This window comes from Cnephaeus nilssonii (genome assembly GCF_951640355.1).
Source record: "Cnephaeus nilssonii genome assembly, chromosome: 14".
Lineage (NCBI taxonomy): Eukaryota > Metazoa > Chordata > Mammalia > Chiroptera > Vespertilionidae > Cnephaeus > Cnephaeus nilssonii.
The window spans coordinates 2,748,424-2,764,268 of NC_137085.1; the positions used below are offsets into that span (position 1 = coordinate 2,748,424).

At 48.3% G+C, this 15,845-nt stretch overlaps 1 protein-coding gene across 1 annotated transcript in view; it reads left to right on the plus strand.

Annotated features, from left to right (window-relative positions):
- The first annotated feature begins 136 nt into the window (after positions 1-136).
- Positions 137-15,845, plus strand: part of DDX31 (DEAD-box helicase 31) — a 56,704-nt gene continuing 40,995 nt past the window's right edge. The window contains exons 1-8 of the mRNA XM_079790525.1: positions 137-352; positions 5,102-5,358; positions 5,458-5,533; positions 6,468-6,511; positions 7,582-7,652; positions 8,492-8,556; positions 14,014-14,058; positions 15,312-15,353. Of these exons, the coding sequence (XP_079646651.1) occupies positions 251-352; positions 5,102-5,358; positions 5,458-5,533; positions 6,468-6,511; positions 7,582-7,652; positions 8,492-8,556; positions 14,014-14,058; positions 15,312-15,353 (702 nt within the window). The 5' untranslated portion in view covers positions 137-250. The remainder of the gene's footprint in view (positions 353-5,101; positions 5,359-5,457; positions 5,534-6,467; positions 6,512-7,581; positions 7,653-8,491; positions 8,557-14,013; positions 14,059-15,311; positions 15,354-15,845) is intronic.

Genomic DNA, 15,845 nt, shown 5'->3' on the forward strand with positions numbered 1-15,845 from the left:
CGGGACGGCCACCCCGCCCCACGCTCCCCCACCCCCCGCCCGCGCCGTGGCTGCGGTCACCCCGGGGGCGGGGCGTGTGAACGCTCCCGGGCGCTGCGGACCCGGAAGGGGCGCGGCCGCAGGCCGGGGCGGGGCAGCTACGCGGGGTCCTCGCGCGCGTCCCACGTGAGCGCCAGCGGAGCCACGGCCCTGGTTGTCGAGGTCCAGACGCGCCCGCTAGTCCGCGAGTGTCCGTGCCTCCCCGCCGGCCATGGCAGTCACCGACGGAGCGCCCCTCCAGCTTTCCGAGCCCGCCGCCGCCGCCGCCGCCGCCGGGACGTCCTCCGGGCCCCGCGCGGCCCCGGCGAGGCGGGTGAGTGCCCACCCGACTGCAGGCCCGTCTGCACAGGCCCGAGAGGCCGTCTGGCCGCTGGGCCCGATTTGGAATGGTTTCCGGAGGTGGGGGTGGGGTGGGGTGGGGGGAGTCGGGCCGATTCGGGAGGTGTCGCCGAGCAACTGGTGTCCCGGAGCAGATGACACTCCCCACCCGCGGGGATGCTCTTCGGGGCGAGAGCGGGCCGCGCTGCGGGCGGATGGAGGCGGAGGCCCGGGTTGGAGGCCGCCGCCCCTCGCAGTTAGGATGGACGCCTGGGCCTGAGGCCCAGCCTGACACCACCCACGTCTCGCAGCCATCGTTTTCTCGACCGTAAGGGTCGCTCGTTTCAGCAACGAGGATTAGAGGCCAGAATTTCTTTTAAGAGCTTTCGAAAAATGACATCGATTTCGTCCCTGTGCAGTGAGGGGGGGAAAGTAAATACAAACTCGCCAATATAACTCCCTCACCAGGGAGGGGGGAGAAGCCGTAAACTGAACCCAAGCCAGAGCGGAAAGCTGGTTTCTAGGACGATGGATTCTCTCCTAGAAAAGGGGAGGGGTTTAGGGCAGAAAATCTGTTGTAAAATCTCGTTACTTCCAACACCAGAAAAAGCGAAATCTCTTACCAAAATGTTACGTGTGTGTGTGTGTTTTCTTGAAAAAGCAACAGATCATTCTGTTGAAAATTTTATTGCCCCGTTTCAGTGCAGCCGAAATTCCTTGAGTTCTTATAAGCTAACACCCAGAGTCTCGCTTCTCTTTGATTATTTTTATTTATTTATTATTTATTTATTTATTTATTTGGGGTGTGTGTGTGTGTGACAAACTTTAGGATTTGGAAGTTTTCGGCTAGCCAGTGGTGTGGCAGCATCTGGTGGGTGGGGCGGGGGAGGAGGGAAGGACTGAAGGGAGGAGTGTGGTATTTGGAGTGAGAGACCTGGGATTAGATGCCAGCCTTGCAACCCACTAGCTCTGTGACCTGGAAGAAGTTACTTCACCTCTCTGATCCTTACTTTTCCTAGCCATTAAATGAGGACAGTAACTTCTACTTTATGTGAGGTTGTTAGGAAGATTAAAAAGGTAATATACATAAAAACTATACATTTCCTGAACCAGGCATTTAATAAACGCCAGTGATAAAACAAACAAGTTCACATGGGCTCCATTTTGTGTAATAGAATTGCTACATCGGGAGGTCCGTGGGGCGCTTGTACCATGTACTTGCCTTGTAACTAACACGTAGGAAGCATTTACTGAAACTGAGTGAGTTGGGTAAATAAACATAGAATGTCTGATTTTACCAGTGTTTGAACTATTGTGTCAAAAGGGTGTTAATGAGGTGATGACAAGTGTCTGCAGTGGTCTTGTCTACATTTTCATTTGTGTCTTGAATGAGAATTATGCTGATCAAATTTGCCAGTAGCCTGAACTTGGGATGGGTAGCTAATACACTGCATTTGGAAAGACTTCGAACTCGGTGCAGAATATTTTCTTTCTAAAGTTTTTGTTTTCTGCTTTTTTAAACAAAATTAATAATTTTGAAAATATTAATTAATAATTAGAAAACTCCAGAAGTCGATTAAAAAAACACATACCCATAAGCCTGGTATATGTCCTTTGTAGAAAACAACTCAAAACAAAATAGGGATCAAATTATTCATGATGCTTTCTAACAAAACATACAACTAATAAATAGTATTATAGCGTTATCATCAGGAACCTGGGCTGTGAGTCGATGCTGGGCAAAGCCTGGCTCTCTCTGTGGTCCTGGGGCAGCTTACCTCACACCTCAGTGTTCTCAGCTCAAAATGAGATGATACCGTACCTGTATTGATAAATGAGTTAATTCATGTAAGCACTAACTACTCAGTATGTTTATTAACATCCAGGACGTGGTATCTAGAAGGCCCCCAGAGGTCATCTGCCATAGCCCCTCATTGTACGGGGTAGGAACAGCCTCAGAGAGAAGTGATTTGCTTAAAGCTGTGCAGCTAATTTTGCGTAGATCTAGATATGTCCTTGCTCCTCTGCTCAGAGAAGCATTCCTGTCCCCTTGCCATGGGCTCTCGTAACCCTATGCACAGGCCTCCTATGGTACAGCTCTAGGTTTGGATTTTGGTTTTGCACTTTTGTCTCTTTCCTGAGTGCTTCCTCACGCGGCTGGCAAATCTTTCAGCTTTGTACCCTCAGGATCAAGCTGCGGAGAGCTGCTGAGTGGTCAGTACTTCACGTTAATGTATTGTGGATGGGGGAAGCTAACAAGTGGTTGAAAAGTGTCCAGATTGTGAAAAGGGAGAATTCCATTGTGTGTAATTCGTTCACCTTACATGTATTTATTGAACACACACTTTGTGCCAGGCACAAGCCAATGCAGGGGACGACTGGGTGGAGGGAGATCAGGAAAGGCTCTTCTGAGGACAGGCCAGCCTAGATCTGAAGGATGAGGATTAGTTGGCCAGCCAGAGGGAGGCTTGGAGACATGGGTGTGGGAACAGCATGTGCAAAGGCCCTGAGGAAGAAGGAGCGTGGCACATGCTAAGAATTAGGGACGACCAGGACAGCAGAGGGTACAGCTGAGACTGGGGAGATGGGCAGAGCCAGATTCTAGAGGGCTTTGTAGATCAAATTACAGATTTTTTATTTTAGCCTGAGAGCCATGGAAAGCCTGTCTCCTATGCTGAACTCTTGAGTACTTGCTTTGAGAGAGAAGCTGGCATGGGAGTAGAGGGTGAGCGGATGGTAAGGGGTCTAAACTGTGTGTCCTCCTGGGAATATTTAGCCGAAGAGGAGGGAGAAGAGCAGCCCTCTGATGGACGAAGGAACGTGATGTGCAGAGCAAGTGCTCGTTCCGTGTTGCTGCAGAAAGCACACCTCGGGCTCAGAGGTAGATGTTCAAGGCGGCGGAGCCTGCCTGAAGGTCAGAAACAGCTTCTAAACCCCGAGAATCTGGTCTGCCTTGAGGGATGAGACCAGAGAGGAGGTGTATAGACAGCAACTGCCAGGCCACCTGTCAGGGAGCCCGGGGTAGGGAGTGTGCGGGGTGGGAGTGGCCTTCCTGCCTTTTCATGCTCCAGTCGTCCGTGATCCATGGATCGGATAAATCCGCACATTTCATTCTGCCTTGCAGGTGATTCAACAGACCTGAAATTTGACTTCATCTCTTTCTTTGTTTCTTTTTTTTTTTAATCTGAAAATTTATGCACTTGGGACTTTGTAAAAATAAATTTGTAAAATGAAGTAGGCCAGTACTTATGATCACTATTAAATGTTTAAAGTGTGTTTATTAAATTACTTAGATATAGAAGACCTTATGGTTGCCAGGAACAAATAGCTATTATTGGTAGGTTAGTCTGAAGTAAATTGTCATGGCTAAAACAAGCTGGTGTGTGCCCAGCTGGCGTGGCTCAGTGGTTGAGCATCAACCTATGAACCAGGAGGTCATGGTTCGATTCCTGGTCAGGGCACATGCAGGCTTGATCCCCAGTAGGGGGCAGGAGGCATACTCAATGATTCTCCCTTTGCCTTCCTCTCTCTGAAATCAATAAAAATCTATTTAAAAAAAAATAATAAGGGCCCTACCAGTTTGGCTCAGCGCATAGAGCGTTGGCCTGCGGACTGAAGGGTCCGGGTTTGATTCCGGTCCAGGGCACATGCCCAGGTTGTGGACTCAATCCCCAGTAAGGGCGTGCAGGAGGCAGCCTATCAATGATTCTCTCTCATCATTGATGTTTCTAGCTTTCTCTTTTTCTTCCTTCCTCTCTGAAGTCAATAAAATATATTTTAAAGCTAAAAATAAAACACGGTGTGTACGTGAAAGTCATCATTTCAAGCTAAGAGGAGAATAACATTCCCAGAGAAACCAAAGCTCCAGAATAGCCGGCACTGGCCGCTCACATGATGTTTTTCTTTTCCTGTGTCAATTGGAAGAGAAGGCCAAAGAAAATCGAGGAATTGGATGTTTCTCCTCCTGGGGGTGGTTGGACAGTGTGTTCTTAACCACGTTCATGTTACGGAAATAAGAATCAACAGGCAAGAAAGTAACCTGGTGATGTAGCCTGTAGTCGGTGGTCAGGTGGAGAATCGAAAGGCGAGGAGAGTTGGAAGTAATTGCGGTAGGAGTGATGGATGGGACAGGATTCCCATTTGGAATGGACACTGCGAGTAGGAATTGTCTCCACTCCACCTGAATCTGGGGGAGCAGCTCGAGGGGAGGATGATGGCGCCTTCAAGCACTCTGGGGCGCAGTGATGGAGGTTTCTGCTCCCTGGGCACGAGCGGGGATGCAGTGCGTGTAGTCACCCGGGGCTTTGTTGGGAGAGAAGAGATTTATTCTCTTCCACGGCCTGCTTCTCCGGGAGTGGATTTCTAGCGATATGGACTGACTTAGCAGGCACACTTCTCTGAACACAAACTCGCTGGTTAATATTGAGCCCGAAAAATGCTGCTCCCTTCCTGCCCCTCCCCCTCATCATGGCTGAGTTGGTGGTTAAGATGGATGGTGAGGTCTCATAGATGAGTGAGTTGAGCTTTGGTGGTGGGGGGGGGGTTGTTTTTTTCTTTTTTTTTGCTTTTGGAGGAAGAAAGCCGAGGCAAAGAGTGTGATCGCAGGCCCTAAACTGTTGCTTGCCATATGGGGCGTAATGATCTCTGCGGGGGGTGCCGTTCCGCGGGCAGTGACGCTTCACTCCGAGGTCTGTCTTCATGGCCTAATGCACCTCTCGCTGCTCTTTCCTTTGGGGAATGACAGCGCGCACAGGCCACCAAAAGGAAACGCCAAGCGCCCAACGGGGCTCCCGCAGCCAAACGGGGCAACGGGGCATCCTCTCTCCCCGCCAAGAAAACCGCTGCTAAGCCAGCGCAGAGGAGCCTGAAGGGGAAGGCTCAGAAGGTGTTTTCTCGGAAGAAGTCTTTGGCTGGTGCGAGTGAGAGAAGCCAAGAGCAGAAGCCGGGCGTGAAGACTTCTTCGCTGTTTAAAAACAACCCTGAGATCCCAGAGCTCCCCAGGTACGCCCAGGGAGCGCACCTCGGGAATGAGGGGCTGGTGGGCTCTGCCTTTTTCCGTGTTGATTGGAGCTCATGCCCGATTTTGTTCGTCATTTGCAGACCTGAGGTCAAGCAGGTGCAAGAAAAGGTGTTTTCTTCGGATGCTTTTCATGAGCTGGACCTCCACCCACATTTGGTAAGTTCCTCTCTGCGGTTCAGGGGGTCGCTGGTTTGGTGTGCTTATTCATTCAGACGTCTGAAAGGGCAGTCTAGGGGAACATCCCAGCTCAGGGGAGTCTGCTCCCAGTTACCTGTGTGAGCTCAGATCCATAAGGCGCGCTCCCAGGGCAGTGCGGTGAGCGGCAAGCTCAGTCATTCCCTATGTCCTCATCCCCTCACCCGTTCCCTCCCTAGTTCAGTTTAGGACTGGGCTCCATTTTCTGGGCTTTAACTCAGCCTCCTCATTTCTGGGTAGATGTGACTTTGAGGCTCTCTGGGCGCAGATGTCACAGTGGCCATAAGGGGGGACTGAACTGCGTCTTGCTGCTGATGAACGTCTGTGGTTATAAAGCATTGAAGGAGAAAGACTATTTTAACACGCATTTTCTATAAACAAACGAACCCTTTTTTCTTTCCCCTGACTGAGTTTGCCATGCTTTATGAGAAAGGAGAGAAAATCCGTGAACGTTAGGGATTCCCTTTGCTCGCGTGGTCCTGGCTTACCTCCTCCTCCTCCAAGGTGGGTTACACAGCTCGTTGGCTCACCCACAGGTCTGAGCAGGGTTGCTCAGCCTTGCTGCGGCAGACACATTGGGGTGGCAGCTCATTGTAGGGTGTTGAGCGGCATCCCGAGCCCCTGCTCACTTGATGCCGGTAACTCCCCCCCCACAGTTTTAACAACCAAAGATTTCTCCCGGGGCTGCCTCGTGGGGCAGAACCACCCCTGCTGAGCACCACCGAGTTGCTGGAGCTTAATTTGATCATGGTAACCAGTTTCACCTGTGGTGGGTTTTGTTTGTGTGTTTTTTTGCATCCTTATTTCCAAATAAAAATTTATTTATATTTTGTATAAATTTATACTAAAAATTGGGTAGTTAAAGAATATATATATATATTTTCTTCTCTTTCAGATTTCCACACTAAATACCGTCTTGAACATATTTCATATGACCAGGTAAGAGTTCCAGGCGAGTCCTGATTTTCTTAGGATTTAAGTGGGTAAAATTGTATGGAATCTGAATTGTCTGTGGAGGACTGAGCCAATATGTGTGTTAGTGTTGGAGAACACACCAGATTATTGACTGTCGAGGGCTAGACCTGTCCCTCAGCCCCTCGGTTTCCCCACCTGCCAAATGGGGAGACCCTCAGCTCTACACTGTAGGAGGTCTCTGGCCTGGAAGATGTCTGCATAAGACCTCACTATTGTTCGTGCTTCCCTGAAAATAATTTGTTAAAAATTCAGAGTTTATTGTACAGTTTCTTAGTAGTAAGATATAGTCAGCCTAAAAGACAGAAGTGAGTATTTGGTTGGATGTAATGGGATACTGAAAATTTTTTTAAATGTTTGTTAATAATGAAGACTCCCAGAAACTACAGTAGTGAAAGGCGTGGAGCAGAGGCGAGAGTCCTCTCTGAGTGTGCATGCTTCCATGGGTAAAAACAAGAATGTTAAGAGTAAAGTAAGCCCCCTCACCAATTGTTTTGTTCAGTTTTGTCACCCAGATTTCAATGGTCCGCTCCCCTTTCAGTGGCTGGTGTTTGAGTGCACACGGGGACACAGGCCTCCGTGTGTCCCTGCAGCTGTGTCTTGGTTTTCCGCAGCGGGCAGCAGTTCCTGGCGCTCGGGGCTCACAGCTCCCTTCACTCTTCTGGGCGGGGTCTTCCCCTAATGTTGTGCCGCCTTTCACGTTCCCTCTTCCACACGGCAAGAGAGCACGGCAGGTGCTTTCAGGCTAGCTCCAGGCTGTCACCCGCCTGTCCCATTCTGGTTTTAGTTGGTCTGAGGGGAAGGCCAGTCTCCAGCTTGCCTCAGCATTTCAGCTAAGTTCCAGAACCTTAACTGAGGGTTTTATCCTTCTGCTCATCACCAGTGTCTCAGCGCCTTCACTTGAATGTTTCGGTAACTTCTAAGGAGGCAGCGGTAGAGCAGCGAGTGGGCAGTGCGTTTTGCGTGTCCTGCCTGTCTGCCGTAACCGCAGTGGGTAACTGTGTGGATAACCATGTTCTCTCTTTTGGTGGCCCAAGCGTCCAGAAGCAAAGCATTCCCGCGCTGCTGGAAGGCAGAGATGCTCTCGTGAGGTCCCAGACGGGCTCAGGTCAGCGGCATTTCATTTCTGCCCTCCCTCCCAGCATGCCCAGCCTGTCACGGCCTAGGTTAGATGGTGAGGCGTCTGCTCGTGGTGGTGGCCGCTTTGTTTTGTTTGGGGAAGGCGAGGCCATGCTTTTGATCAGAGCCCTGGATTAATTCACGTAGTGAAAGGAAGCGGGCAATGGAGGGAGCCGTGAGAGTCAGGTTCTGCTCTCGTTCCTCAGAGCCTGTCTCAGGGCTGTGCAGGTCGCCCCGCCTGTGCCAGAGCTGCCCGTCCTTACTCCCCTGGCGATGAGTATCTTCTTCTGTATTAAACAGAGTTCTGCCCCGAGCGCACACTGCTTGGAGGCAGTCGGTTGCTCAGTTCTTCTGACCCTCTTGTGCCCTTCATCAGCTGTTCTCCACTCCCCCCAACTCGGCCGTCATTCAGTGGGGGGAAGCCCAAAGTTGTTGCCATCCTGGGTTTCTCCTGGTCTTCAGCGGCTGGGGCTCGGCCTGGCCCCTCCCACTCGAGCACCACAGAGGACAGTTACTTGGCCACGAGCACATTCGAGAGCTTAGGCCACTTTAGAGGAGGAGCTGTCTAGCCTCTGGCAACAGCCCTCAGGCTTTTGTGTGGTTAGGGAATGTGTCTCTGCCCCCGTCAGAGGAGGAAGGAGCTGGAGGGCTGGGTTTGTGGGAGGACTGAGTGGACAGGCGTGGGACAGGCGGCTCCTTCCTGCCTCCGGGCCGTGGGCTTGCTCTTTCCTTCCCCAGATTCAGGGCTGCCTGCGGGGAGCGGGGCTGCGTTCCTTACTGTCATCCACTGGGGCTCTGGTTTTAATGGCTTTTCTACTTTTTTAAAAGGTAAAACTCTTGCCTACTGCATCCCTGTGGTCCAGTCCCTGCAAGCAATGAAAACAAAGATACAGGTGAGTGTCCAGTGTGTTTCTCCACTGTTGTTCACGGTGCGTAAGAAGCCCTCAGGTGGAAGCACAGCGGTGATACTGGGACCGAAAGACTGCCTCCACTTCGCATTGTTTCCTTACCTCTAATTCATTTTCCACACAGCGTGCTGCCTCTGAGGACTGTGCCCAGCATGCAGCAGAGGAAAGGTATTCACCGTCGCCATAGCAGGTCTAACAGGGACATGTGTCAGATGCTCCCCGGATGTCAGACATGGTGCCAGATGCTTTGCCTGTGTGATCTTGAATCTTTAGCTGCCTCGGCCCCACCGAGTTGTCAGTATTACTGTTACCCCAGGTTTACATGAGAAATGGAGGCTTGGGAAGTTCAGTAACTTAGCAGACCACGTGGCGAGTAACGGGGAACTGCATTCCCACCTCAGTTCTCGGTGGCTCCAGAGAAGCTCTTCCGCCTGAGAAAGGTGAACCTTTTATGTAAATGTGGTTTGTCCTGAATAGTAGATGTGGAAATAAGCACCCAATTAGTGAGTTTGACAACGGGCCGCCTGGTGTTGAGCATGTTCTAGAAGCTGCCTCCAGTTGTGAACCAGTTAGTGCCTGGGCCACAATTGGGTCCTTGGTGTTCCCTGGGAAGCCAGTTAACCGCCACCTTCCACAGACATAGGTCTCATCTCAAAACCCGGCCCAGAACCCCACAAATACAGCCCCGCTTCGTCTCTAGAGGAGACAGCGAGGTCAGGAATAGGAGTGAGGTGCATTCACAAGCAGATAAGAGCTAATTGGCTCCTTTTTTCTTCGTTTGGACATGCAGGGTTAGATGTGTGTCAAGCCCATCTGATAGTTGAGTGCCAAAATAAATAATGAGAGTGTTGGACTATAGCCCATAAACTTAAACAAATTCCACGAGTCCAAACTGATATGAAGAAGTGATTGAGTAAATAAATAAATGCTGGAAGGGAAAGCCCTTCCTCATAGTAGAAATGCAAAGGAAAATGTAGAACGAGAGATGGAAATAGAACAGCATTGGCAGGCGCCACAGTGGGAGCGTTTCAGGCAGGAATCATCACAGATGCTAACGTGAGAGGGAGGAAGTGGTGAAATGGGATATTTACAGCTTCAGAGCAGCTCCCCACAAGGCACTCCTTCATCACAAAGGGAAACAGTAACCTTCCAACGGGAAGCCTGGCTGCCTCCTGACCAAGCCATCTGAGCTGGCGTCACCACTGAGACGTGGGCCTCACGGGTCCTCGTGTGCTGCAAGTCCGGAGGATGCAGCTCCACTTCCGTAGTTTTCTTGCCCAAAACACGTAACCCGAATTTAATCATAAGCACACATCAGCCAGACCTAAATCGAAGGATGTTCTACAAAGCAGCTGACCAGTACTCTTGTTAAAAAGTATTAAGGTCACAAAAGACAAAGAAATACCACAAAACTACCCAGATGAAGAGACAAAAGAGACGTGACAACTACATGCAGGTCTGGTCCGGAACGGAGTCCTAGTCTGGGGAGAGGACAGTAGTGGTCAGTTAATGGGATGTGATTAAGGCCTATAGATGAGTTAATAGTGTTTGATCAGTGTTAATTTCCTGGTTCTGATCATTGTCCTGTATTGAGAGTCCATACCATATGAGGCAGCGGGGAGAAGGGTTTAAGGGAGTTCTGTGTACTTTTGCAATTTTTATTGGTTGGTTGATTGATTTTAGAGAGAGGAAAGAAGAGAGAGAAAGAGAAACATCGATTTGTTGCCCCACTTATTTATGCATTCATTGGTTGATTCTTGTATGTGGTCTGACTGGGGATTGAACCTGCAACCTTGGTGTATTGGGACAATGCTCTCACCAACTAAGCTACCTGGCCAGGGCTGTGAATTGTTTTGTAAATCTGAAATTATTTCAAAATGAATCGGTTTAAATTTTATTTAAACTCTATGTAAATGATTTTAAGTGAATAAAACAGAAGTCGTACACAATCATCCAAATTATGGAACCTTCTAGAGCCAGTAAAAGTGCTATTTTTTTTTCAAGTATTATTTGTGAACTTGTGTTCTTGCCATTTGATTGAAACAAGGCAGATTACAAACCGGCACATAGAGTGTGACTCCAGCTTTGTCAGTGATGATAAAGTCTGTGTATCTGTACAAAAAGATGAGAAAGATACTTAGCAGACTGTCAGGCTGTTTTCTCTGAGGTGGTAAGTGAGATTTGTATTTCCTACGGTGACTGCGTTTTCCTTCCCGTGGCTCTCAGTGAGTCACAGAGGGCTTCCTTAGCACTTGGAACACAGAGGAGAAGTGGGTGCCTTGCACCTCGAAACTGTCTGGTCTCCTAGATGGTGACTGAGGACAGGAGAGGTCAGAGTTCACACCGGGGAGCCGTGTGGTGGGCAGCTGTGCTCCAGTCTGAGCGTGACTCTGGGCAGAGCATTTCACCCTGTGCCTCACGGACGCCACGGGTGCCATGGCGACTGCAGTGCCTCTCTCCGGGGTGGGGAGCGAGGCGGCTGGGCGCACGTGGAGGGCTGAGAAGGGTGCCTGTCACCGGGGAACACCTGCTCGTGGCAGCTGTCAGCAGCAGCAGCTCCCAGGGCTGTGTAAAGGGCAGTGGTTTGATTCGCTTAGATTCAGAACCGCTAACAAGCCAGGCAGTTGCTTTTAATTTGCTCAAATATTTGTAATATCAGGAACAACTCATTCTATTCAAGACTGAAATATTCTGTAGAGTTTTCCAAGCCCAAATTTATCTCACTTATTTCAAGTGATGTTCATACAGACCCTTGGAGTTCATTGTAAAATGATTTGACCTGTAAAAATCACATGTGGAGGGAGCAGCAGATTCAAGGCCCCCAACGGAGTCTTCAGTTACTTTGGAACCAAACGGGCAGGGCTGCTCTGCTGTGCGCACTCGCTCAGCCATTTTGGCTCTGATTCTTCTGACATCACATCCATCCTCTTCACTCACTCCTGCCCTGGGAGGATTGCTTTTTCTCCCTTCGCGTCTGTGTAGTAACACCCTTTGAAATGTCAGAATCTCCTACCGTCACACTGTGGCGCGTTGATACCGTTGTACTAACATGTTTACCGTTCCTCGCCCGGCGTCAGCGCAGTCTCGCCAAGTTGATGTTGAGTACAGACGGCTCTAGTTTGAATTCCAAATCCTTTTCTCCTTGTGGGTAAATGTCTCCTATGCAAAACATGGGAACCACGCTTGTGATTGAATTTGCTGCTAAGTCTGCACTGAGCTGCTGCTCTCGGTGTTTTGATCCAGTCACTGTCTGTGAGCACTTTCGAGGTGCAAGGCATGGGTGATTTCGGGGCCTTCATCAGATTACTTTGTTTTCTTCGTGTATTGTTACTATTACTGTTACTATTACTGTTATTGCTTTTCGATATAATGTAGATGGCAAATGAATGTAAACAGCACCAAAGAAATTTAGAGTGAAAATGAAGTCACTCCCTCCCCTGCCTTCTCTGAATGGGACATTCTGTCGGGATGCGGTGGACCTTGTCCCCAGTCTCTGCGTGTCCTCCCCGGGGCATCCTCTGCATAGAACGCAAATGCGAGCATGTACAGTCCTCTTGCTGCTTTAACTGAAGCATCTGTTTGTTTGCTACACGTGATTGCTCGTTATGCTGCTGTCCTGTGCTTGGCTTTTGTTCACGTAATGTGTTTGGGGGCTGGTTTCTTATCTGTTGAATAAGCCTGTGCTTAAAGGGCTACTTCGTATTTCACTGTCTGTATGGGCAGTAAATTACTGAACCATCCCTTCATGGGTGGGATGTACGTTTTGTTCAGTATTTTACTACAAACAGGGCTATTATACTCTACATTCTGGAAAATACAAGTTTATGTACATGTACCAGGGTATCTTTAGAGAAATTCCTACAAGTGGAATTTGCATTTTTATTTGCTAGCTAATGTCAAAATTGACCTTTAAAGGAGTTATACCAATTTGCACTCTCACCAACATTGTATGAGAGTTCCTATTTGCCCGTGCCCTTTTCCACACTATCGGCTGTTTAATTTTGCTCATTTGACAGGGGAAAAATACTATATAATAGTTTCAATATGAATTTCTCCTAGGAGTAAAGTTGAACATCTTTTTATATGTATAAAAGCCATATTTTGAATTATTTCCATAAGTTAACTTCTTATGTCCTCCTCCATTTTTCTGTTTGAGTTGTTTTCTTTTATGTTTTTATTTTTAGTTGAATTATAGAACTTCCTTATAAGATAGGAAAATTGGCCTTTCTCTTATGTGTGGGGTAATTTTTCCCCACATTGCTGTTTGACTCTTGGTTTTGTTTGGTATTATATTTTTATTTTGAAATTTTAAATTTTTATGTGATAAAATTTATTGGTGTTTTATAGTTTCTGAGTTTTATGTCATCTATAAAAAGGCCAACTTAATTCCAAATTAATTTTTTCTAAATTTTTTCTAAAATGACCTTTGAATTATCCATTCTTTTCCTGATATAAAATGCTCCTTATTCCCTAAATTTCTCCATGTATTTGAGTCTACTCTAGGCCCTCTTTGCTGTTGTAAATCTCTATATATCAGTGTCAATTTTTCAAAATATTGTACATTTAAATTGTTTAAATATCTGATGTTTTTCAGAAATGTTTTGGTTATTCTTGCACATTTATTTTTTCATATGAACTTGAAATCAGTTTGTTTGGTTACATTTTTTATTTTATATGTGCATATAAATGCCCATATGAATTTTTATTAAGATTGCATTACATTTATGGATTGATTAGGAAGAATTCGCTTATATATAATAGCCAAGAACAAGATACATCTTGCCATTTATTCAAGTTTTATTTTATGCTTCTCAGGGGTATTTTAAAATTCTCATTATGTAGATTTTATACGTTTTTGTTAAGTTTATCTTTTTTGTTGCTATTATAACTGATTTTTTTCTCCTTTGGATTTCCTACTTTTCTCTGTTAGAAAGCAGTTGATTTTTATATATATTAATTTTGCATTCAGCTAATTGACTTGTCTTTTTTGTAATAAAGTTTCGAATGATTTTTTTTTTTTTTAGGATAAAATATTTGCTGATAATGACAGTTTTACCTCCTACTTCCCAGATTTTTACACATTCTTTCTCTTGTCTGATTGCATGGGCCAGAACCTCTAGAACAGTGTTCCGTGATAATGAAGGAGGTGGACACTCTTGTCCTTTTTCTTTTTTTAATCTTTACCTGAGGGTATGTTTTTATTGATTTTCACAGAGGAAGGGGGAGAGAAACATCGATTGGTTACCTCCCATATGCACCTTGAAGGGGTCAAACTTGCAGCCTTTGTGTGGATAGGATGATGCTCCGCCGAGCCGGCCGCCAGGGCTTGTCCCTGTTCTTGGCCCAGACTGCTGGTGATGTGTTACCGGTGGCCACTTAGGTCCTGGTGTCTGGACGCTTAGGACCTTCATTCAGAGCATTTCTTTCCTCCTCTGTCCCCAGCGCGGTGACGGCCCCTACGCGCTGGTGCTGGTGCCGACGAGAGAGGTAAGCAGTCCCACGTTCGGATGAGTGTGTTCAGTGACGTCCTGTTGGATTTGTAAGTGGATTCCCCGTTTTTCTCTCCACTGCGCCAGCCTTAACTTGAGGTCCATGTTTGGATACAAATCGCTTTACATTGCCCTTCCCTTTGCTCGGGGACCATCCTCTGGTTCCTGCCAGAGAAATTCAACTTCTCTGAAAAAATCCTGAGTTTCCTTGTCATCTAAAAGCTGAGCACACTATAAATTCCTTTCCTTTTAAAAGAAATTTAAATAATCACATTTTTGTACCCCCCCCCCCCAACTTCATAAAAAAATAAAAGCATTCGGCCCTGAAAATGAACTTTAAAAAAAAAAAAAAAAAAAAAAGCTGCTGTGCCAACAAATGTTCCTAAAAGTTAAGCTTCTTGGTATTTTTCTTCGTTCTCGGTGGAAATCTCTCCTGTCTGGTATATTTTATTTGCCTGGGAGACAATTTCAGATGAAGGTGTGTTTTCTTTGTCAGATGTAACCACTTCCCTGCAGAGACTTGCTCGTGGACAGGGAGGGTCCTCACCTCACATCCTGCAGAGCCCCGTCCGCTCCATCCAGGGAGCAGCAGGCCTGAGGCTATTGAAATTTTGACCGCAGCGAACTGGCTGTTTCCCCCCTAGGACGCTGCGTGAACCCCGGACACGTGGGAACTCTGTCTCTGGGCAGAGGGCTGTGGGCAGGCGTTCTGGAACCCCGTACATTTGCATTCGATGCCGCTGGGCTTGTTGGTTTTCTTTCCTTTAATGCCCTGGGGAATGGCCTCTCCGGGCCGTCAGCTGCTGGCCCTAGCATGTTCCTGGACACAGTCACGTCACCTGCAAAGCCCGAAGGCCAGGCTGCGGCACCACTGCTCGGTTCCCCCTTCCTGTGGTTACGCCTCTTTCTAAAGAGCCGAGCCCAGGTCGGCGCCTTCCTCTCCCCCCTTGTGCTCCGAGACTTGCGCTGCGCTGCGCACTCCGGGGATTAGAGCCAGCAGAGGGAGCACGCGGCACTGTTTCTGTGTCCGTCCGAGACATCCATGTGCTGGGTCTGCCCACACGCTGCAGGCCGACAGCTCGCACCGTCAGTCTCACACAAGCTGTATGTTTCGAGTCGATTCTGTGCTGGGACTAATTTTTTTCTTGGATCTTAACTTGAGGTCCAAGTTTGGATACGAATCACTTAACATCTAAATTTCACAAAAAGGAAGAAGATGCCTTGCTCATTGTAACTTTTTAATATTTACAGCTGGCGCTACAAAGCTTTGACACTTTCCAGAAACTGCTCAAGGTAAGGCACGCCAGGACTTGAGCTTGGCCTTTTTCCCTTGACCTTTCGAGGAAAGAGAAACATACCGCAGCCTTTTCTTTGTTCCCAGAGAGCTAGAGTTAGTCTGCTTGCCCTCCGCCGCGTGTCCCTGCTCCTCCCAGGAATCCTGTGGAGGCCTCCACTGGCCTAACCCTCACTGACGACCTGCTTCCAGCTTCGCAAGAGTGCCGGTGTCTCCTGGAGCTTCCAGGTCCATCATCTGTTTAGCATAGGCGCTAGCAAGCCACAGACAGACATTCACAGGCATCGCAGCGTGAGATGGGCCAGTGCAAAGCCGCCGGAAAGGCTGCACGGGGGTTTGTTCAGGAAGGAGCGGCTCCAGGGCCAACGCCGGCCAGCCCACCCAGTTAGGTCGAGGGTTGCCCTGTCTGTCCTTCCTTTCACCGCGGCGGGGGGGGGGGGGGGGGGTGGGTGGCGGGGGGGTGCCTAGGTTTCATTTTAGCCCCAAGAGCA